At 36.6% G+C, this 25663-nt stretch overlaps 1 protein-coding gene across 1 annotated transcript; it reads left to right on the top strand.

Annotated features, from left to right (window-relative positions):
* Positions 1 to 19359: 19359 nt before the first annotated feature.
* Positions 19360 to 19890, top strand: LOC101690946 (keratin-associated protein 13-1-like). The gene has a single exon (XM_004757486.3). It carries the CDS (start codon positions 19375 to 19377, stop codon positions 19888 to 19890), a length of 516 nt encoding a protein of 171 aa, XP_004757543.1. The 5' UTR covers positions 19360 to 19374.
* Positions 19891 to 25663: the final 5773 nt, after the last annotated feature.

The raw sequence follows: 25663 nt of genomic DNA, 5'->3' as shown, positions 1-25663 counted from the left end.
TAAATGAAAAAGCCACTGTAGCTGATTTCTAGACTCTGCTTCCAGACCTTCCTGATCTTCTGACATTTGCCTTTACCTAATTTATTTGGAAAATGGGGGAGGGGAGGAGAAGAATATGCAGAGTGATATGGCAAACTCTAGGGCAGTTTTCTGAAATGACTACACTCCTAACCGTTACCATTTTTTCATGTTTGTTTCATCTCTCTCACACAGTTAAAGAGATAAAACGTTAGAGATAGGCTCCCTCGTGGGCCAACCTCAGTCTGCTGCTCTTTCCTATCTTTCTACTAACACATTCAGTTTGAAGGAGTCTGCTAGGAAGTTTTCTGCACACATATTTATAAGTCTATGCACTTTGTTGTTTTGTTATTATTATTTTAAGATTTTATGCATTTATTTGAGAGAGAGTGTGTGGTGGAGAGAGGGACAGAAGGAGAGAGAGAGAATCCTCAAGCAGACTCCCTGCTGAGTGCAGAGCCCTTCGCAGGGCTCCATCCCAGGACCCCGAGATCATGACCTAAAATCAAGAGTCTGATGTTTACCTGACTCAGCCATCCAGGCACCCCTGTTTCACTATTATGGTTTGAAGGGTAAGAATGTAGTCTTTTTTTTTTTTTTAAGATTTTATTATGTATTTATTTGACAGACAGAGATCACAAGTAGGCAGAGAGGCAGGCAGAGAGAGAGGGGGAAGCAGGCTCCCCACTGAGCAGAGAGCCTGATGCGGGGCTCAATCCCAGGACCCAGGGATCATGACCCGAGCCAAAGGCAGAGACTCTAACACACTGAGCCATCCAGGTGCCCCAAGAATGCAGTCTTATTGCACATATATTTATAAATGTGTTTTTATGAAAAGTTACTTATTTTTAAATTTTTTAAAAATCACTTTAAAAATAAATCCATGTTGATATTTGTATATTTGGGTACTGTTCTATTTTCACTTTAGGGGCACTTTTAAGTAAGGGACTGTTCTAAGTACTTTATTACAAATAAAAGCTCATTTGTAATATTAGCTCAATCTTCATAATAATCCCATTCAGTACATATTGCTATTGTTTTTATTATAGAGATGATGAAGCTTAGACAAACAGGTTGAGTTTCTTGCTCATGGCCACTCAGGTAATAAGTAGCAAAAATAGGATTTGAACCCAGATAGTGGACCCATTGTCAGAGTTTGTACAACAAGTACTTTATTATAATATAAAGATATAGTTTCTTTCTTGTTACTAGTGTATAGAATTCTTCTATAACAATATCACATTTTATTGACTTACTTCTTTATTATTTTTGACTTCTTACTATCACAAACCGTGGGACAAGGAACATACTTGAACTTACACACACATCTAGGGTTCCTGTCAGGTATACACATAGAGGTAGACTTGCTAGATATTTTCAATTTCATTTTCAATTTTGGTGTAGTAATTGGGAAGCACGGCCTTTGGACTCCGAATGGCTGGGTCTGAATCCTGACTCCCTCATTTGGTAGTTATACAACTCACACTCTTACAAGGTTATTCTGTTATTATTACCTTTTATCAACTATTCTATAGAATTATTTCTTCTTTCAGGTTGATTTTTCAGGAATTCTTTGTGTGTTCTTTATTTTATGCCTTCGTCTTTTTTTAAAAAAAAAAACAACTTATTTGTCTATTTTGGAGAAAGAGAGCAGTGGGGAGAGGGGCATATGGAGGGGGGAAAGAATACTTAAGCAGAGTTCATGCTGAGCATGAAGCCTGACTCAGGACTTGAACCCACAGCCCTGAGATCATGGCCTGAGCCAAAATCAAGAGTCAGGTGCTTAATTGACTGAGCCACCCAGGCCCTGCCTTCATCTTTCATATGTCACAAAAAACACTTCTCCACTGGGTTGTTTGACTGCCTTTTTTAAGGTCAGCTCTGCTGAGGTAGAATTTACACATAATGAAATTCACCTCTTTCAGGCATACAGTTCAATGGGTTTTGACAAATATATACAGTCATGTAACCACCAACGCAATGGAAATACAGTACTTTTCCATTATCACCCAAAGTTTCCTTGTGCCCATTTGTGTCAACTCCGGCCACCATATATCTGAATTTCTGTCCTCACAGCTTCAGAAATGCACTGTAAATGGAATTGTCTGTTACACAGCTTTGGGGTCTAGTTTCCCTCACAGAGTACAATGCTTTTGAGATTCATCCATATTCTTATACAGATCAATAGCCCCTTTCTTTTTATTGCTAAGTGGTATTTCTCTGTATCTATGTTATCCACTCACAGCATCCATGGACATTTCAATGACTTCCAATTTGGGGCTGTTAGGGACCAAACTGCCCTGAGCATTTACATGCAAGTTTCTTCATAGGCATGTGTTTCGTTTTTTTCTAGATAAACGCTTGGCAGTGGGGATTGTTAGTTAATATGGTAACTGCATGTTTAGCATTGCAAAAATACTGCATGGCCATTTTCCATTTTGCATTCCCAACAGCAAGGTATGAAAGTTCCAGTTGTTCCAAATCCTCAATAGCACCATGCATATTATTATTATTATCATTACCATTATCCATTATCATTTTGCCTACTCTAAGAGGCATGTAGTGATGTCACATGTGATTTTAGCTTTCATATCCCTCATGATAAGAGTGTACAGCTTTTGATGTGCTATTTGCCTTCCATAGCTCTCCTTAAATGGTGCATATTTAAAAATGTTTTTATCATTTTGGGATTGTTTCCCTACATACTTGAGTTGTAAGAGTCCTTTATATATCCTAGATCCAAGGTTTCTATCACATATGTGTTTTTCAAATATATTCTCCAAGGTTGTGACTTGTGGCTTATCATTTCATTTTATCAGACTGTTTTGAAGAGCAGATGTTTTTAGGCTTAAGTTCACTTTATCAAAAAAAAAAAAATTCTGGTATATGGTACAAAGTTTGAGTCAAAGATTTTTTTTTTCCTTTTGTGTCATATAGATATCCAATTATCCTAGACCATTTGTTGAAAAGACTGCCCTTTTCCTACTGAATCACCATGACATCTTTGTCTAAGTCATATATGCACAGACCTATTTCTGGAATCAGTCTTCTATTCCATTAAGGTACACATCTACCCAATACCACCACGCCTTAATTACTATAGCTTTACAGTAAGCCTTGACATCAGACTGTAAATCCCCAAACTTTGTTCTCTATTTTCAAAATTATTTGCCTATATGTGTTCCTTTTCATTTCCATATAAATTTTAGAATGAGTTTGCCAGCCTCTACAAACAATGTGGTATGCTTTTTTCATCAGGGTTATGTTAAATCTACATCCAGTTGGGGGAGAATTGAAGTCTTAATAGTCTCTGTTTCAGGAACATGACCTATCTCTTCATTTATTTACACATTCTTTGATATCTCTCATTAATGTGTTGTGGTTTTCATTATACAAATCCTGCATATGTGTTATTAGGTTTACAGCTAAGTACTTTGTGAAGTTTGGTGCTATTTTAAATGGTATTTTAAAATTTCAATTCCTATTTGTTCATCACTTTTACATAGAATTGCTTTTTTTTTTTAAATACAACTTTGTATCTTGCAAGTGTCCAAAGTTCATTTATTAGTTCTAGCAGATTTTTGGAAGAAAAGGTAAAAATTCCCTCTCTAACAAAGTATAAGCAAGATTCACAAAGTCCATGATCTGGACTTTTGTATTGGCTATAATGTCATCTGCAAATGAAGACTATTCTTTCTTCCTTTAGATATATATGACTCCTTTCTTTTGGTCTCATTCTACTGGGTAGAATTTCCAATGCAATGATGAATGGGATGGTCAAAGCAGACATCCTTGCTTTGTTCCTGAGCATTCCATCTTTCTTTATTCACTATGATGCTACTAGTATGGTTTTGTAAATGTCACTTTTTAGGCCAAGTAAGTTCTCTTCTAAATCTTGTTTGCTGAGAGCTCTTACCATTAGTGCATTTTCTAAATGCTTTTTCATGCATTTGTTGAAATTATTGTATAGTTGAGTTTTTAATCCTTCAATGTGACAAATTGCACTAGGTGATTTTGAATATTAAATCAACTTCGTATTCCTGGGGAAAACATCCTTGATCATGATGTATTATACTTTTAATATATTACTAGATTAGATTTAGTGACATATTTTCCAAGGTTTGTTTTTTTTTAAAGCCTATTTTGTGAGAGGTATTGGTTTGTGATTTTCTTTTAACAGTGTCCATGCCTAGTTTTCTGCGAAGGTAATGTTGATCTTATAAAATTAGTTGAGAAGTGTTTATGCTTCTCTTTTCCAAAATATTTTATATAGAATTTTTTTCAAAAAAAATTTTTTTTTAAAGATTTTGCTTATTTGACAGAGACACAGCGAGAGAGGAAACACAAGCAGGGGTGTGGGAGAGGGAGGAGCAGGCTTCCTGAGGAGTAGGGAACCGGATGCGGGGCTTGCTCCCAGGACTCCATCCCAGGAGGCTGGGATCATGACCTGAGACGAAGGCAGCCACTTAAGGACTGAGCCACCCAGGTGCCCCTTTTCAAATATTTTGAATAATTTTCCAATGAAGCTGCCTCAGGTTGGAATTTGCTTTTTGGGGAAATTTTAAACTGTCATTTTAGTTTCTTTTATACATACAGGGCAATCCAGGATGTCTCATTATTTCTGATAGAGCTGTTAGTATATATTTGCCAAGGAATTTTCCCATTTCACCTATGGGATCCCAGCAAGTGACCTCAGAATCCAGCAACAGCGATCATATAAATCTGCTTGGGCTATAAAAAAGGCAGATAGCGGTGACCTATCTCACGACTACATGGACAGTATGAGCCATTGCTAGGGCCACTGAGGCCAGAACACAAGGCGAGTTCAATGATACCAGTTGGAGCAAAAACTGAATCCAGAAAGCATAAAACCAACACTCACATGTACTATCCATTTTTGTTTGTTTGTTTTCATGCTAATCATTTCTGCCATGATATATACTGTCCTCCCTCAGATGTTCATTCAAATGAAATTTTATTGCTTCTTTTTATTAAAAGTATTTTAAGGAAACCAAACATCTTTTGAATCTTATTAAGCTTGACTGCCTCAAAACAGAATGCTCATTCAAAACAGAAAGAAAAAAATGCCTTCCTTCTCTCCTTTCCATAATTTTGTGTGGACATGTATGGCCACTTTTCTACCCTACTTTGCTCTCAGGGCCTCCATTAGCTGTGTGTTACTAAGGCGACAGAATGTGGTGATAGCTTTTACCCTGCATTTGAAGTAAAGCTCGTTCCCTGGATGCTGACTGTATCCTTTACCTGGGGGAGGTTCCATCTTCAGTCTGTTTGTCAGTTGATAAGCCCAATTTTTCTAAAAGAATAGAAAATACTCAATTCATCTGTTTCCAAGCCCTAGTTCTCAAATCTGCATCTTGAAAGTTTTCAAAGATATGCGTAATCTAGGGGGTAAAAATTAAGGGACTGAAAAAGGAGTCCAGTACTACATTCAACTTCTATGTTCCTTATCATTTTATTTGTTTATATCACTAAACTTACCAAGGAAATGCTAGTGTGTGAAACTACAGATTACAATGTCTTTACACTGATAAAGGTATAAGTTTTAGTGTATGATGGTGGAAAGAACACTGAATGAGAGCAGTTTATGTTGTGACGTAGATCAGAGGCAGGACCAGATGGTTGTTAAAGGTCCTGACCATCGCAAAATTCAATGAATTTAAGGTAAAATTCACTTTCTGATAATTCAATCTGCATAATGAGTTTCCACATGACTCCATTTTGTTACTTAACTTTTGTTCTTTGGCTGGTTTTGAAGGAAAAGGTAAATCCTCTCTCTAGCAAAGTATAAGCAAGATTCACGAAGTCCATGGTCAATTTGGTTAGAAAGGATACTGAGAGCAAATGTGAAGAAAGTCATCTATTTCTCAGTGTGTGTTAGAGTTCTCCAGAGAAACAGAACTGTTCATATGTGCGCGTGTGTGTGTATGAATAGTATATGAATATGAAGTCTGTATATATACATGCATATATATGTGAGTGTGTGTGTGCAGAAGCAGAGAGATTTATTTATTTTTTTTAATTGTCTTGTGTAGTTGTGGGGCTGGCAAGTTTGAGATCTATAAGACAAGAGAGCAGGCTGGAAATTCATCCTCTTGTGGCAATCCTATGTCTGAATTCCATAACTTGGCAGGATGAAAACTCGGGCAAGCTTTCTATGCTGCAGCCTTGAAAATTCCTTCTTCGGGAAACTTTATCTTTGCTCTGAAGGTCTTCAACTGATTGAATGATGCTTACCCAAACTATGGAGATAATCTGATTTACTCAAAATCTACTGATTTGTATGATAATTGGACCAACATTTTAACTGGTGGTTTGACAAATAACTAGATACCACAAGCTGAGTGGAAACATTATAGTTACAACCATAACATAGAGTTATTAAGGCATTAAACAGTATCAGCAAATAAGGCATTATCAGACATTACAGTATTAGGCAAACAATTCTTTCATCAGAAAAATATAACTGTCATTCTGCTATTTACTTCTGTTGATTTATTGCTTCTTCATTTATTCAATAATATTAATAATATGGAACTTGTGAATATCTCAATATCTTTGAGTCATTCTGGATTAAATTATATTTAAAATCACAAGCTTTAAAATCTCAACAGCACTTAAAGGAAATCAAAATTGCTCTTAACACAAGTGTTTTAAAAGGTAAAGCACCCTCTGGGAAAGACATTCATCTTGTCTTTTAGAAAAGAAAGAATGAAAACAATCTGAGGGTTTTGAAGGGGTGGGGGGTGGAAGGTCGGGGTACCAGGTGGTGGGTATTATAGAGGGCACGGATTGCATGGAGCACTGCGTGTGGTGCAAAAATAATGAATACTGTTATGCTGAAAATAAATAAAAAATAAATTAAAAAAAAAAGGTAAATCACCCTCTGGGAAAGACATTCGTCTTGTCTATTCAGAAAAGAAAGAATGCTTAAAAATATTCATATGCCAGTACTATTCAATGCAAATTAAATCTCTATATATTCTATATCTTATCATGATGACATATGTTTTCTACATATTTATTTACCAAAAGTACAAATTGATTTCCTGTAATATTGAAATGTTCATTATAATAGTTGTAAGAATTCTTGACTTGAAACATGAGACTATGAATCTGTTACAGGAAACCACATTTGTTAGGATGTATTCATTCACTTAAATTTATATACTGTGTTTGCCATTTGCTGTAAGATATGAGTTTTTACATACTACACTTGTAATTATTTGTATTTCAATTATGGCATCACTGAGTTAGCTATCCTTAACTCACTTTAGCCATGTGAAAACCCTGAAGAGTTCCCTGGAACTAGAAACATACCTAAAGCATTTCCAGATTTTTTAAAAAATATGCTGGTAAAATAAAGTAGAGGGCTTAATGATTAATTTTGAAATACAATGCCGAATATCAATTTTCTCTCTTAATAAAATAATAGTGGGTAATATTTAATAAACATTTTATATGGACGAGGCATTGTATTAAACATTATACATGGTACATAAGTTCTCCTATTTAACTCACAGCAGTTTTCCAAAAATTTCTGTCCTCTTATAGATGAGTTACAATGTAGCAGAGACCATGAATCATCATAGTTTTATCTGAGCCTACACTTAGTTCTTAACTGTACTGCCTCAGTAATAAGGAAGGTAGGTAAGATGGTTGGGAAAGGTAGAGAGTGAAAGATTACAAACAGGGTAAGGAATGAAGAAATATTAAGAGAACAAAGTGAGATATATTGGAATGATTAGGATTCAGGCTTTCTTGGGACCCATTTTTGGTTTCAGCTATTCAGTTCTGTTGAAAATAAGTTTTAATTACCCTGTTGTCTATGCTTTATTAATCCACAAAAGGAAAATCAATGCCTAAGATCTACTATAACTTCATGCCATCTCCCTAGACTTCAATGATACTCCAATCTTCTATCTCCCCTAAAATAAAAAAAATGAAATTTTCACCTTGGTTATATAATCTTATACAAATCCTTGTATCTTTTCTAAAACATGTCCTTCTTCTTTTAATTTAACTGTAACTCCCAAGGGTTGGACTTTAAGTGTCTTTCAAATAATGATTTCCATGAAGCCTTTCCTAGCTTTTCTGTGACAAGATCCCCGTGGTTCAAAAATGTCCATCATTTTTCTATGAGTCAACCGTGAAAATTCTTTTATTTTAATTTCTACTTAAATGCCATAGATTATAAGCATACAAATCCACACAAAGACAAGCTGAAGATTGTTAATAATCATAAACAAGCTTATGTGGGTGTAGGCACAGGTGCAAATACAAAGAAGTTGAGAAAGTTTGGTACAAAACGTCACCATGGTTTAAAAAAAAAAAATAGATTTCCTGGAAGGGAGATCAAAATGAACAGCTTAGAAAAGAAAGCACATATGATCAGCATCTATGAAAAAAATCCTATACCAGGAATTTTATATATACAAATTTAATTCACCTAAGTAAGATGTGCCATTATCATGTACATTCTCCAAATGCAGAAGAAGAGGCAAACAAAACTTTTATAAGTTCCCTTCACCTAAGTAATGGAATTAAGATTCAAGTTCATGTTTGTCTCACTCTAAATTCCATTCTTTTCATTCATTCATTCACTATTCACTTACTCCGTCTGTTCATTGTATTTGCTCTGATAAGCATGAGTTTCTTGAACAGAATAGATATTTACTAATTTTGATTATAATGTACAGATACATAAATAAGTGAAGAAATGAATAAAATCTATGAGGTCATTACAGTCTGATTATTAGTACCAAATCCACTCCCAAATTTTCCAAAACTGACTTTGTTAAGAACCTGAAATATATTTTTGGATGAAAAGAACTATATTCCGATCTTAGTTTGAATTTGGATTCTATTTCTTTGAGACAATACTTAGGTCTCAAATAGAACATGTTGCACAAAAAAAAGAGAACTTTTCTCAGGATATATCTTAGACTGGACTCTTTGTTTTATCTCACCAGGAACAGGGAGAAGTTAGTCATTATTGGGCTTTTAAAAAATATATATATATCTTGCTTGGGGCTTCAAATTTGGCTAGAGTCCAAGAAAAGTAAAAAGAGAAAAAGGAGACATAATTAAGAATCTAACTATAGCAATGATTTCACTATCTAGGGCACCTGGCTTGCATATTCTCCAGAAACTCTATGCCTTGCATTAAAATGGTTGGTGTACCTTAGGGAAGCAGAACCAATACATTTTCATGCCAAAGAAAACTGAATAATGACACATAAAACACACTGAAATAAATAGAAACATGAGCCAGATTTCTGTTAAGGAAATTATTGTTAAATAAGTTAACATCTTTCTATTCCTTTGTGTCATCCTAGAAAGAGATGATCCAGAAAGTAGATAAAATAATATGGCTTTTAATCATAGGAAACAAACCTAAGGTTGCTGGAGGGTAGGACGAAAGTGGGGGATGTCGTAACAGGATGATGGACATTAGGAGAGCATGTGATGTAATGTGCACTGGGTATTACATAGGACTGATAAATCATGTCCTCTTCCTCTGAAACTAGTTATCCTAGTTAATCCTAATTTATCTTAATTGCATTTAAATAATTTTTTTTTTAAAATAAAATGTGTTCTAGAAAGGGAGAGGACAGGGGTAGGGGTGAGGTAGTGGAAAAAGAATTTCAGAACAAACAACTTATAGAGTTCTAGTTGTAACATAGATTATTGGTGAATTAAAATGCTTCAGTTAATGACAAGATGGCTTTTGAAGGTCTCATTTGATAGTGGTTCCTGAGTTAGAAGATCTAGTATGTCCTTGGGAATAAAGTTTTTTAAAAATTCATTGTTTGAGATCTTAGAAAAGCAACATGCTGATTTACAGACCTCTGAACACATATTGTTTAGGAAGAAGGTGACTGACCTCTAGAAAAACAACAAGAATGTCAAAGAAGCCCAATTCATCATGAAAGGTGGGAAAGTCCCAGATGCCCAGCTTCCAAGCCCACAGTCCATCCTCTGGAAAGACTGGTGAGGAGGAGCACTCATAAGTGGGCACAGGATGGCTAGAAGGTCCTCTGGTGGCCAGCAGAAACTTGGTAAACATGGACAAAAAGGTCTGGTAATTCAATTCCTGGGGAGACAGGACTCCACTTTGACCAATGAAGGATGTATTAGACAAAGTGCCACAGACTCGGTGCTCAAATAACAGAAATGAATTGCCTTACAGTTCTGGAAGCTGGAGGTCCTAGACTAAGATATTGGAGGGGTTGATTACTCTAAGGGCAATGAGGGAAGAATCTGTTCCAGGCTGTTCCCTTCACTTGTAGATGCCCATCTTCTCCTTGGGTCTGTCAACATCTCCTTCCTTCTGTGTATAAATGTCTCAGTGCCCAAAGTTCCCCTTTTTATGACGATAATCATACTGGATTATAGTTCACCATAATGACCTCATTATATAACTTGATTGCTTCTCTAAAGACCCTGTCTTATTATAAAGTCACATTCTGAAATACTGGAGTTTAGGACTTCAACATATGAACTTTGAGGGACACAATTTAACTCATAACAAGTGACACACAGTCATTAAAGTGGAAAAAAAAAGAATTTAGAGTTTGATTAGATATTGTCTCCTAACTTCAGTTTTCTCTGGGTTTAATGAGGAATTGCAGTGAATTTTCTTCTCAGGAACTTTATAAACCTTTTCCATTGGGTGTGATGTGTGAGGAAAACAATGTGGTAGAATCCTCTGGAGTTTCACTAATCAGTTATCTAATTAAAATGAAATTGATTTTCCTCTGCACAGACATGGTTGAATATATTTTATTCATTTACTTAAGAGACAAATATCATTCCTTTCTCATATATAGGATGGAGGTGACTGCTTCCACAGCCAGGAAGCCAGTAATCACCATGCAATGCTTCAGGGCTCTGGCCACGTACCACTCCCCAGAGTCTCATACTGACAAGATACCATGCTTTTCTTTTTCCTGTTCTAAGGAGCCAGGCAGCAGAATCTCAGTTCTTAAAGCAACGATCTTGTATGTTCAATTGCTAACAAGTAAAAATAATAAAGTCGATGCTAAGAATGCCTGTATTCACCTTTTTAATAAATATTACAAGTCCTCTGTGAGCCAGTAAACGAGGGAAGGATGTCATCCCTTCTTCGGGGTCTTCTCTGGGAGATTGGGACAGGATGCACAAAACTCAGGATTCCTAAAGTACTCCATAAGAGGATCAGACTAACAGCTACATAGGCCAGATATGTAGAATTGCGGCAAAGTTTCATCAAGGCCATATTTGCAAATCATCTTGAAATTGTCTTTGGTAATAGTTGATTGAAAAGACACTATAACATGGAGATTCCAAAGTTTTATTTTATTTTTTTTAAGATTTAATTTATTTATTTTTATTTTATAAAGGTAGAGCACGCAGACATGTGTGAGTGCAGACGGAGGTGCAGAGGGGGAGGGAGCAGGAGAGAATCTCAAGCAGAGTCTGTGCTGAGTGCAGATCCCATGCAGGGCTCAATCTCACAACCCTGAAATCACAACCTGAGCAGAAACCAAGAATCCAGGACTTAACTGACTGAGCCACCTACATGCCCCTTGAGATTCCAAAATTTTTTTTAAAAGATTTTATTTATTTATTTGACAGACAGAGATCACAAGTAGGCCGAGAGAGGCAGAGAGAGAGGAAGGGAAGCAGGCTCCCTGCCTAGCAGAGAGCCCAATGTGGGGCTCGATCGCAGGACCCTGAAATCATGACCTGAGCCGAAGGCAGAGGCTTTAACCCACTGAGCCACCCAGGTGCCCTGAGATTTCAAAAATTTTAATGGTAGTCAGAAACCTTTCATTCAAAGACATCTGATCTAAAATTAAATAAGATGACAACAAAACTAATGAAACTGCAAGCATTTTAAGAGAAATGAATAGAAATGCTTAGCTACTCTTGAAAATAAGCACCAAGTTTAATGAATGAGACAAATGGAAGCACTTCTTTGGTTTGACAGTATTGCCAGTTTAGAAGGCTAAATCACAATTGGTGTGTGAAATACAAAGATCCGGGAAAAGAGAGAAGGAAAGGGAAGAAAGAAAAGGACAGATGGAGATGAGAAAGAAAGGGACATTCCAGAAGGATAAGAAGCACAGCATTTGAGTACAACATTAAGCCATTAAGTTAGGAGGCCATCTATCACAGGCCTTGCGGTGCAGATTAGTCTTGTGAAGGCTTAAAACTCTGCTTTCTGTGGAGGGCGGCAGTCACTATGCTCTTATTTTTAAACAAGTGTAATTTTTGAAATCCCAAGTTTTTCCCAGTTATAAACATTTTTCTTTTTTGTTAAAGAATGACTCAGGCAATAAAAAAGCATTCAAGATATTTGCAGCACTGACTCTCAAATTTGATACCTCAGAAGCACTTAAGAAGCATTTTCTTTGATCATTTAAGCAAAGATTCACATATACTCTTTACTAATTTCTAGGCAAGACTGTGGGCATTTTACTTATATTTTTATCCCAGACAATTCTCATAATAGCCAATGCAAAAGGAACTATTATTATACCCATGTCACAAACAAGAACAGTGGAACATGAAGAACTCAAGTCAATGGCAGGAGATCACAGTACTGGGAAAGGCAGTGCCAGGAATCACCTCCCAAGCATTCTGACAGCAGAACAGAGGCTACGAGTTTCCACGTTACCTTCTACCTAGATTGCGAAGCCCCCTCACCACAGCCGCGCACTGTGCTGGTGGCATTCTGACGTGTATGTTTTAATACACATTATTTAAATTTACCAGAGTTTAAGATCCTGAGTGATCACACACGGTCCATCCCATAATGTCCTAAAATTACATTGTTTTAAATTCCAAATCTCTAACAATAAATCAAATCCGTGGGGTGCCTGGGTGCCTCAGTGGGTTGAAGCCTCTGCCTTCTGCTCTGGTCATGGTCCCAGGGTCCCACATCGGGCTCTCTGCTCAGCAGGGAGTGAGCCTGCTTCCTCCTCTCCCTCTGCCTGCCTCTCTGCCTACTTGTGATCTTTGTCTATCAAGTGAATAAATAAAATCTTTAAAATAAAAATAAAAATAAATCAAATCCTAGTATAGGATAAGTTAAAAAGCCATTGTCAAGAAAAGTAACAAGCAAGCAAGAAGGAACCCTGTGTATAGGGAAGCCACAGGCTAGACTATATTTTACAGTGTTTAATCCCTCCCATCAGACTTTAAGTCTATTCTGAATGGGCCAGAACATGCAGGGGAAATTTGCCCATTAGTCTCTGAGCACTAGAACCAGATTTTAATATCATAAAATCTATGAAATGCTAAATCATAAAATGCTATGATTTGAGCATAGAAATGGGACAAGGAATAAATGGAGTTAAAGAGTTTACTCTGCCACAAAGTGAGAATACCACAACAAAGCCCTGGATAGAGGTATCCTAGATGTTGGCACTCTAGGTTTTTTTGCCTCCAGCAGACATTGGGAAACCACGACCTCTGCTATGTTTGTGCCTCCAGCCACCCACCAAGACAGAGCCCAACCAACAGAGCAGTACTAAATAAGGTCTCCTCCAGAGAAAATCAGGCTGTCTTCCTGTAAAGGGCTCCTGCCTAATTATCAGTTTGAACAAACTCAGGAGACAAAGAAAACTCAAGTATCCTCCACTTTGAAGCCTCTAAAAATCCGGAAGTACCCTGAAATAACTTCCTCCTCTTTCCCTTTCCCTTTCCTGTTCTCTTTTCCATGCTATGCCCCATGCCCACTCAAGTACCTCACCTCTTATCCCTGCACTGGAGATGAAGAAAGTGCAGAGTAAATGTGGAGTTGCCTTCTGTATTCCACTCCTTGTGCCTTTAGTCAGCAAAGGGCTGGGAAGAGAAAAAAATGAGGCAGGAGAAGCTGACACCCCAGAATCAGGAATAGGCCAGACCTCAAAGTAGCAGGAGAGAAAGGTGAGTGTACGCACACACACACACACACACAAACACACACATCTATTAGCCTGTGCTCTTTCTCCTCATCTCACTACTTTCCAGTAGGTCAAGACTTTGTGTCACCCGGGAACATTAAAGCCCATGAGTCTTAGCTGACCTGTGACATCTGAGTGGAAAAGCTTCCGTGTCTATTAGATACACATAGTTAACCTTCACTCAGCTGTCAAACAAAGAGAGAACACACACAAAAAAATGGTTAATATTTATGTAATATTCCTAGGTGACTTACTTCAAATAAGACATTGAAAACATGAAGACAATGTCCTTTTTCATTCAATCGACATATGTCTATAGAATGTCGTCTATGTACCACAGACCATTTTAGTTCCGATCACAGATTTAACATCTGATTTCTAACTCAAAGCCTGTTTTCATTTTGCCTTCCAATTTTAACTATTACAGTCTGTCACAAATGCTATTCTTCTTTCCTGTATTTATAGGGAGTCCTTACCACTCATCATGAGGCCATCAGCACAATGTCACGCAGCCTTTGTTCAAGCCCTTAGGATGCTGCATCTTGCCGGATGGATATTAATGCTACTAAATCCATCTTCAACATTTCCAAACAACAGCATTTGTAACAGCTATTATATCTGCACAGTAGCAAGGAGAGAGGGCGAAGCATATTATTTGCAGGAACTGCCCATTACAATAGAATTATGACGTTATAAACAGAAAATGGATTTCCTATTCTCTCTTTATAATGCTGTACTTCATATTCTTGGCAAGACAATCCCTGTACAAAGGTGGTTACAGGTGTCAGGCATGTAGTAGTGTGATGTCACATGGCTATGACCTCTCCTGAGGATTCCTAGCTAGATGTTAATCCTTTAGTTTAGTTTAATTTAATTTTGTTAATCCTTTGTTCTAACCATAGTGAGTAGTATATCAGAATCACATGTGGAGCAACCTGAGGAGAAATTCAATCATTTGTTTTTTTTTAAATTGTTAATTTATTTTCTGGTTGGTTTGTATGTTCTAAAATGACCCATTTGTTACTTCTGCTGCATATTCAGAAGCGAGACACCACTGATTTAAGTCATTGCCCAGTATATAAAAACCATGTCAAATTCTGCTGTCATGTAAAATATTTTTGGTCAGAGGATCATAAACATAAGTGAGGTGGTCCAGTTAACCTGTGATTTGTCTCATGATTAGTGTTTTTATAATCCAATTCCACCAACATAGACGCATTATATTTTCCTATTAAATAAGGAAGAATATCCTTCAAGTGCACAGGAAGTTTGTTTTCACAAAATGTCTTCAAACGCAAAGCCTTTTAATTTATGACAGTGACCTTAACTAACACAACAAAATAATAGCACAGGCTTGATGACTGATGACAACTAAAATTGGGCCCCACAACTACAAAATAAAGGGGATTAGTTGAACCTGGGAATTTCAGGGAGTACATCCTCCATGAATGGAGTTCCAGGCAGCTGCAAGCAAGGGAGCCCAGCAGAACCAGATTTTCAAAATTTTATAAGATGTCAGAAACCCACATTTTGTATGAATTCTTTTGATTTTTAAATATTGGGGACTAATTTAGAGTTTAATATAAAAAAAAAAAGAAAAATCTATGGGGGTGGTTCATGCTTGTGGGATGACCATACATCTGTGGGCTGGATTCAGTGAGAGAACCTGAGAGTTTGTGATATGTTATTTCAGCTACATAAACACTACCACATTGATGTGAGGAGGGTCAGATGGACAGGGAAGAGAAGGTCATCACTGTGTGCCTGGGAGGGCAACCAAAATGTTGTGTCACTATAGACAAATTTTGCTGACCTTATTATTTTGATTAACAGTAATCCTATCTCCAGTGAACAAAAAGTCACTCTCACTTGTGATAAGATAGCTATTTCCAATAATTTCTTGGAAACACTCTAATTTGAGAAAGGCATGGTGTTCCCAGCATTGAGTGGGCTATGACTTTTCTTATGGTCTAGAAACCCATAAGAAAAAAAAAATCTAGAAATTTAGAAGATCATAAGATAAACTTTTTAAAAGCAGCTGTTTGATGAGAATGAACTACTTCATTATTCCTTGGACTTACTGAGGTCTTATATAGTGCTTCCTTTTGTAAAACTGCAATTAAACTTACTCTTACATTGAGGAAAAGTTGTTAATTTAAGCATATACAGTAAAATTGTATTGTCGTTTCATCAAATAGAGTTGCAACTCCATGCCTTATGCCACAGCACTATACTTTCTGAGTGTCTGATACCACATAGTTGAAATTTGGTTTATATTATACCAAATTGACAAGAAACAACCATATGCTCAAAGAATGTGATGAATCTATCAGACATTTTCATTAAAAAAAAAAAAAAAAAAAAAAACAAACTTGGAGTTAAAGAGGACCAGGGGCAAATAATAAAAGCAATAATACACCACAATAATCCAATTATTGAAAATTAGGTTAGAACTCTGGACAGAGACATTTCCATGGAAAGCATACTGAAGAGAGCCCTGGGCACTCTATGTGGGTCCCTGATATCTCAGACAGAAGGTCACTAGCACAGGTTCAAGTTTCTTAGATAGAGCAGCTTAGTAAAGACAGAGACAGACTTAACCTAATGAAGATTCAGTGTCAGGGTCCTCTTCAGGGTACTTTTGTCTAACATTTTCCAAGGCTCCACTGCAATCTTCCAGAGACATGTGGAGGGACCCACTGCTCCATTTGTGCTGCTGTAGCCTGGGAGTCAATCATTTGCCCTTGAAGTAGTTCTGGGCTATGGGTAGATCCAAAAAGTTGCCTGTACTACCTCTAGACCCTAAAATCAACCTGATGAGCTTCAGAACTTCAGGGAGTTTTGAATTTAAGAAGAAGGACTAGAACCAAAACATTTCTCTGCTACCAAACAGATTACTAAAACGGAGGGTCCACAGCCATTTGTAGCTGATTCAAACACAAGACCGAACCTCTAGGGGTAGCAGACTGGGATGGGAAAATAAAGCAGGGACAACAGGCTGAGATCAGCATAATCCCAGGATTGAAGCAGCAACTGAGAATGACACAGGATGTTATAGACGTGGCATTACTAATAAAGAGCAATGTTGAAAGGAACTTTTCTGTGTCATCAAAAATAATTTATTTTTTGATTTTATATCCTGACACTTGACTGAATTCCTATACAAGTTCTAGCAGATTTGGAGTAGAGTCTTTTGGGTTTTCCACATATAGTTATCATATCATCTGCAAAGAGTGATAGTTTGACTTCTTTGCTGATTTGGATGCCTTTAATTTCTTTTTGTTGTCTGATTGCTGAGGCTAGGACTTCTAGTACTATGTTGAATAGCAGTGGTGATAATGGGCATCCCTGCCATGTTCCTGACCTTAGGGGAAAAGCTGTCAGTTTTGCTCCATTGAGAATGATATTCGTGGTGGGTTTTTCCATAGACAGCTTTGATAATATTGAGGTATGTACCCTCTATCCCTACACTTTGAAGAGTTTTTATCTGGAAAGGGTGATGTACTTTGTCAAATGCTTTTTCAGTATCTATTGAGAGTATCATATGGTTTTTTGTCCTTTCTTTTATTAATGTATTGTATCATATTTTTTGATTCATAATTTTGGAAGAAAAACTGAAATATACTCTATGTTTTCTACTGAAAATATGTTGACAAAATTATTGTCATATGTAAAAGCAATCAAGGACTATGCAGCCAATAAATACAGAGGAAATATTATAGGTGGCGGTGATAATTATGATGATACAATTTTATTGTCTTGATTTTGTGATATTTGTGCTTTTTGTCATCTCAGTTTGTATTTGTTAATTTTACTTTATTCTAAATTAGCATCCATATTTATACCTACTATTATGTTCACAATGTTGTATTCTTTTTCTTAAAGAAGTGTTGGGGCACCTGGGTGGCTCAGTGGGTTAAGCCGCTGCCTTCAGCTCGGGTCATGGTCTCAGGGTCCTGGGATCGAGTCCCGCACCAGGCTCTCTGCTCAGCAGAGAGCCTGCTTCCTCCTCTCTCTCTCTGCCTGCCTCTCTGCCTACCTGTAATCTCTCTTTGTCAAATAAATAAATAAAATCTTTAAAAAAAAAAAAAGAAGTGCCCCCAAATTATAAACTTCAAGATTCACACAACTTGTATCCTCTTTAGTAAGAAAGCTGGGACAGAAGCATGTACCAAAATTAGGGAGAAAAATAAAGGATCTGCCATGAACTTGGGAATATTCAGAGACGATTCAAAATTTTGAGGTCTTATGGGAAGGTAGACCTCAGGATGTTTTGAGCATATAAATATATTGCACAAAAGCCATGAATTTAGTTCATTTTGAAAAAAATTTGATATGATTGAACTAAGAAGTAGAATATCCACAAGTCCTCCAATGGGGTAGAAGAAAATCTGGACAGTCTTTTCCCTCTCTCTACACTGTCCTTTGTTTCCTTACCTCATCTCAACATCATTTCCCATTTTGGTTTTCTTTTTTTTTTTTTTTTAAGATTTATTTATTTGACAGACAGAGATCACAAGTAGGCAGAGAGGCAGGCAGAGAGAGAGAGAGAGGAGGAAGCAGGCTCCCTGCTGAGCAGAGAGCCCGATGTGGGAATCGATCCCAGGACCCTGAGATCATGACCTGAGCCAAAGGCAGTGGCTTAACCCACTGAGCCACCCAGGCGCCCCCCCATTTTGGTTTTCTTCACATGCATTCATATTGGTCTCTACTTGCTTTAGATTTGATTTCATTTTTCTAAAGATTAAATTTCTGAAACATTTTTGTTCAGGATTATGCCTACTTCTAATCATCTAGGTCAATCTCTTTGGGTTACTTTTATAAGAGCCCTCTAGACTGGACATAGTAAGCAATGCTAATAGTAAGTAGTAGATACAAAATTATGTTACAGTGTGAATCAATGGTTTGATGTAGGGACAATATTTAGAAGATTCCTCATCAAGACCACATTTCTGCTTCTCAGACACTGACACAAAAGGGGGATGACTGCATTGTAATCCCCACCCTGGGAAGAAAACATTCTTCAGACAAAGGTGAGCACATGTACGTGCACATGTTTTCATCACCAGAAAAATCAGAGGGGATTCCCTGACCATGATGGCGTAGGCATTAATTATACACTGTCATAGCATTTGTAACATAGATGTACTTCATTGACATGGGGCTATAAAAACAAAATGAGTGAACCCATAAATTTAAGATGAAGAGAGGTAGTTAACTCCAACTTTAAAAAAAGGGTTACTGAGTTACATGTATGCAAATAAGGGACTCCAAATTTTGAAAAGTTGACATTGTAAAGTGCCACACCCATTGCAGAGAGTATATAAATGCCTCACTTGAGGAATACGATATTCAAACAGAACCTTCTCACTGTTACTCAGCTGAACTCACATCTCCTGCTAACATGTCCTACAGCTGCTGCTCTGGAAACTACTCTTCCTGCTCCTTTGGGGGATACTTGCACTCCCCTAGGTCCTCCTGTGGCTCTTCCTATCCTAACAACTTGTTCTGCAGCACTAACCTCTGCTCTCCCAGCACCTGTCACCTGGACTCTTCCCCCTCCAGTGGCTGTCAGGACACCTGCTATAGACCCACCAGCTGCCAGATATCTTGTGTGGCATCCAGACCTTGCCAGACATCCTGCTACCGCCCGAGGATCTCCAAGATCTGCAGTCCTTGCCAGACGACTTGCTCTGGGTCTCTGAGTTTTGGGTCCAGCAGCTGCCGTTCCCTGGGCTATGGATCCAGAAGTTCCTATTCACTGGGCTGTGAATCCCAAGGCTTCAGACCCATGAATTATGGAGTCTGTGGCTTCCCTTCTCTGGGCTATGGATCCAGATTCTGCCACCCCACCTACTTGGCTTCTAGGAGCTGTCAGTCTTCTTGTTACAGACCAACATGTGGAACTGGCTTCTTCTGATCACCTTATTAAATTTCTAATCTTGTTGTTCATTCTCACCAGTGCCTCTACTCAAAATCTTTATTATCTTCACCTACAGGAAGAATTATCTTCTTATTCTTAGGTTATCAAACCCTTACCCTGTCTCTTCCCCAAATACTGGCTGAAAGACTTTATTTGGAAAATTCTAAAATTAACATAATACCTGAAAATAAAATATAAATGATAAAATTCATGTTGGATTTTCTTCCAAAATTGTATGAAAATCCAAATCAGTATAATTAAATAAATTTATTGGTCCTGATAACCAGCTATGTTCATTGTTGTTAAATTTTATTAAGTAGACTTTTGATTATGGTAGACAATGGAGATATTTTGAAAGGATCTATACACACCTGGAAATGTATTTTGAAATCCTAAGAAATTGGGGATTTGAATTTTGAGAAGCCCCAGATATTTTTCCTACTCAAACTATAAGTAGTAGAAGACTATTGTTTAAGTACATAAGCTATTATGAATTGAATGCTCAGATTTGGGAATTAGATTGGTTTTCTCACAAGACATGGGAATGCCAACAGGCATAAAGTAGAAGACTAGTTGGTAGCTATGTAAGAAATGCAGAGAATAAAAATAATATTTATATTTATATGGTTAGGTTTATACATGAAAGAAAAAATAAATAGAAAACAAATGAAAATGATTATGCATGAATTTTAAGTAACTTTGCTTGAAGTCACCCACATTTCTTAGCAAAACTGATAAATACTTGGGGTGCCTGGGTGGCTCAGTGGGTTAAGCCTCTGCCTTCAGCTTGGGTCATGATCCCAGGGTCCTGGGATCAAGCCTCAAATTGGGCTCTGCAGAGAGCCTGCTTCTTCCTCTCTCTCTGCCTGCCTCTCTGCCTACTTGTGATCTCTCTCTGTCAAATAAATAAATAAAATCTTTAAAAAAAATGATAAATACCTGTATCCCACTGATAAGTATTCAATATGATCTTAACTACATATGTGTAAAGAGCAATACCATAAAATTTGAGTGAAGAATCTAAAATCATCAGGATGATTTTCACCCTGGTTTTTACCCATGTTTCAAACTAAAAGATAATTAATATTTGACAACATCAGAAGTGATGATTTAATGTGTATCTCAACAACAAAAAAAGAAAATTTTATTTCTCTTTTTCATGATAATATTCTCTGCTTTCTCAGGCAAAGTATTTTCAGGAATAACAAAGTAGAAAGATAGATTTTGATAAGGAACCTAAAACTGAGATCAAAAAGAGTTAACATGTTTAATAAATGTTCCTAAGCCTTATTTCTTTAGGCTGTATAACAGCCCTTAGACAAAGATACCCATGATAAATTTGTGATATTGAATGCAGGAAAAGGGGACACAGAAGGAGTAAGGAACTTATAAGGAATATCTGCCTTGTGACTTCTTAGGAGGTGAAGTTTATTTAGAATTGCAAAGACACAGGCATATTAGAAGGGGCAAAAGGGAAATCTGGGAAGATAAAATAAGCAGACTGGAAAAGACTGAAAATCATGTTTATATTGAAGAAATGACTGGAAACTTGGTTAACTTACAACTGAAGGAGATTTTATCCAGTGTGACAATGATAAACATGATTAAAAATCATTGATGAGTAATTGTCCCTTCATCTTTTAAAGGTTTTAGATTTTATCTAGCTTTTTAAGGGTATTATATTTTAAATAGCAATAATTCTTGTTTCCGCCACCTTCCATTCAAATTACTAAAATTGTTTTGTGGGGTGCCTGCATGGCACAGTCGGTTAAGCTCTCCAACTCCTGGTTTCAACTCAGATCGTGATCTCAGCAGAGTGAGATCAAGCTCCAGGTTAAGCTCCACATTCATTTGGAGTCTGCTTAAGACTTTCTCTCCCTCTACCCCTTTCCCCAAACTCTCTCACTCTGTCTCAAATAAATAAATATTAAAAATAAAATAAAATACTTTTGTGATTGGGCACTCTTACTCCTATTTCTTACCTATTCTAGCCATGCTTTCATATATTATAAATCTTTCATCCAAGGATTGGTTATGAATTTTAAGCTTATTCCTAAGGGGGGATGAGATAAACATTGATATACTTACAAATGAAAAAAATTATTTGAAACTATTATTTTTTGTCTAGAAAATTTAGACAAAGAAAATACATGTGAAAATGTCCAGAAATTACCAGGGCCAAAATGTTATCAATGTAACAACAAGGTCCTAGAATTTGGGACTACTTTTTGATTAGGGACATTGTTGAATCCAAGAGAGGCTGAGGAGACTCATGAGCTCAGGTAACCAAAATCAAAAGTTAGAAATTCCAATGATTTTGACTAAAATTGACACTCCGCACAATACCTTAGGATTCAGCTGAACTTTAAATATTTACCCTTTCCTATGAACTGAAATCATTTCAGTACCTGCTTAGATTAACATGGCATAAGACCAGGAGTAGCCATTCTGGAAAACAGTATGGATGGTTCTCAAAAAATTAAAAATAGAGCTACCCCATGATCCAGCAATTGAACTACTAGGTATTTACCCCAAAAGATTAAAAAATAGAGACTTGAAGAGATACATGCACTCTATGTTTAGAGCAGCATTATCAACAACAGCCAACTTATGTAAAGAGCCCAAATGTCCATCAATTGATGTATGGATAAAGAAGTTGTGGCATATATCTATCTATCTATCTATCTATCTATCTATATATATATATCTATATTGATACAGATACAGATATAGATGAATACGGGGAAGGGGAAGGAAGAGAGACAGAGATAAACCATAAAACAGATTCTTAACTACAGGGAACTCAAACTGAGGGTTGCTGGAGGGGAGGTGGGCAGGGGGGTGAGTTAAGCAGGTGATGGGGATTAAGGAGAGCATTTGTGATGAACACCTGATGTTATGTGGAAGTGTTGGATCACTGTAATGCACACCAGAAACTAATTGGAACGTAAACTAATAGGAATTTAAATAAAAACTTCAAATTACAAAAAGGAATTAGCATAGTGTTGAGGTAACCCTGTATTATGTCTTTACATTGGTAAATATCAATATTATTATAAATGCAGGCATGGACGTAGAAGTATAGATGTAATTGTGAATACAGTTTTATACAGATATAGATGAGTATATGGATGATATACATAGATAGATGAGGTAGATATGGATCATCTGATACCCTAGGGAAATCTGCCAGACTTGCAAAAGTTAAGAAATGACTAAATTCAAAATATATATCAGATAATAGAATTCACTTAAGGAAATAAAAAAGATAGATTTCAAATTTTAAGAGAGAGAGAAACATATTAAAAGAGCCAAATAGAGGATAGCCTGGGTGGTACAATCAGTTAAGTGTCCAAGTCTTCATTTGGGCTCAGGTCATGATCCCAGGGTCATGAGATCAAGACCCACATCAGGCTCCTTGCTGGGCATGGAGCCTGCTTAGTTTTTCCCTCTCCCTGTGTCAAGCTCTCTCTCAAAATAAATAAATAAATAATAAATAAATAAATAAATAATAAATAAAATTTAAAAAAAGAACCCAGTAGGAATTCTGAAATTGAAAAATTCAATATGTTAAATGTAGAATTATTGAATGGATTGAAAAGAAATTAGACATAGCTGGAGAGACAATTAGAGATTGTTCTGGAGAAGTTATTTAAACTAGCAAATAAAGAGAATATCTTGGTGTCAAAGAAGAGAAAAATTTAAAGCAACCAAAGGGAAAGAAAATGTAAGCTACCTTAAAAAAAAACAAAAACAAACAAACAAACAAAAAAAGAAACAGTAAGATTAGCAGCTGAATTCTAAACAGAAAAAAGAAAGAAGGATGACACGAGTGCTTGGGTGGCTCAGTGGGTTAAGCCTCTGCCTTCAGCTCGGGTCATGATCCCAGGGTCCTGGGATGGAGTCCTGCATTTGGCTCTCTGCTCAGCAGGGAGCCTACTTCCTCCTCTCTCTCTGCCTGCCTCTCTGCCTACTTGTGATCTCTGTCAGTCAAATAAATAAATAAAATCATAAAAAAAAAGAAAGCAGGAAGACAAGTATCCTGAAATTTCTGAATAAAGAAAACTTTAGAGTAATGGACTAATGAGCATTTGTTTCAAAAATGGAAAGGAGCCTCTTTCTCTGCCTGCCTCTCTGCCTACTTGTGATTTGTCAAATAAATAAATAATCTTAAAAAAAAAAATGGAGAGGAGCCTGTGGATGGCTCAGTTGAGCATCTGACTCTTGATTTTGGCTTAGGTCATGATCTCAAGGTCATGGGATCAAGCACAAAGTCGGGCTCCATTCTGGGCACGGAGCCTGCTTGAGTTCCTCTCCCTCTGCAAGTGCCTCCCCAACTCCCACTCTCTCTTTCTCAAAAAAAAAAAAAAAAAAAAAAAAAAAAGAAAAGAAAAGAAAAAGAAAATGTAGACATTTTCAGACCATCAAAACTGTAAAGAATTTGTTACTAGCCTTCCAACACTAAAATATACAATAAAAGTTCTATGCAGTCAGAAGCAAAATAATCCCAGAACACACAAAAAAGATGTAAGAAGATGAGAAGAGCAAGAAAAAAGATAGGGGTATGTGTGTGTGTATATATACACACATACATACACATACACACACACACTATATAACACACTATATATATATATATATATATATATATATATATATATGGTAAATTTAAGCAAATTTTGGTCGTAAAAACATGGAGGCAAATACATATCAATATACTTGAGCAAACATGAAATTACAATACAGAAAATCCTAACATAGTAGTACATGAATTGAGGTAAGGATAATTGACCTCAAGATTTCTGACATTCTTACACTGGACTAGAAATAGTAAAAGTACTTATTTCTATTAGCCAGTGAACAAAGCACACTGCGAAGTCTAAGGCAGTTTGTCTCATAGAACGTTCTGTGTTGTTGAAAATATTTTTAGCTGCATTTTCTGATATACAGTATCTGTCAGCCACATGTATCTATTGTGCACATGAAATGTGGCTAATATGACTGAAGACCAAAATTTTCATTTAACTTAATTTGAAATTACATAAACTGAACTTGATATATGTAGCTATCTGTTACTCTGTTGGGTGGTGTGGAATTGAGGTAACCTCTAAATGATTAACAAAATCAGGAATATCATCCCGAAGGCTGACAGAGTGATTGTTATGAAATATCTTGTATTACTTCTGATGACATGATGTTTTACATCTTATCATACAATAAATTTGGAAGTTAATAAAATGGAAGTAACATTTTTTGTTTGTTTCTTTTGTCTGATGTATCTTTTTACTTTTTTCCTTCTCTGTTTCCTTAATGATCATTCTTAATTACTATTTACTTCTACCTATTTATTAAGAACCACAAACCACTTTATTAGTGTTATGCAAAAAGAGTATTTAGACAATTCACTTATATTTCAATCTTTTTTATCACCTCCTGCAATTACAACTTCCCCTCTGAGGTAATTGTCTGCCTAACTGGAGAAAACACTTCAGTATTTGTTTTAGCCTCGGTTTGCCTGACATGGAGCTCTATACAAGACAATATTTGGATATTTTACCACAGGAAAATAATCTTGAAGAACTGACGTAGGGAAAAAGTGTTTTTATAATTAAGAAAACAATTATGTGAAAGAACCAAAAGATAAAAATGACAAGAAGGTCCTGTGTGATAAGAGTTGTTCTTATTAGGAAAGCAGGATCACTGGACACACTGTAACAACAGGTAACAAAAGGAGCAATGCCTATATGAAAAGCCATAAACTATACTGATC

The sequence above is a fragment of the Mustela putorius genome, unplaced genomic scaffold, assembly GCF_011764305.1.
Source record: "Mustela putorius furo isolate JIRA1106 unplaced genomic scaffold, ASM1176430v1.1 tig00000832_pilon_pilon_pilon, whole genome shotgun sequence".
In the NCBI taxonomy this organism is placed as follows: Eukaryota; Metazoa; Chordata; class Mammalia; order Carnivora; family Mustelidae; genus Mustela; species Mustela putorius.
This window is presented reverse-complemented; position numbering and strand designations above follow the sequence as displayed.

What these genes read in the sequence shown, in the direction of transcription:
- LOC101690946 (XM_004757486.3), top strand. Translation starts at nt 19,375, where the DNA reads ATGTCCTACAGCTGCTGCTCTGGAAACTACTCTTCCTGCTCCTTTGGG.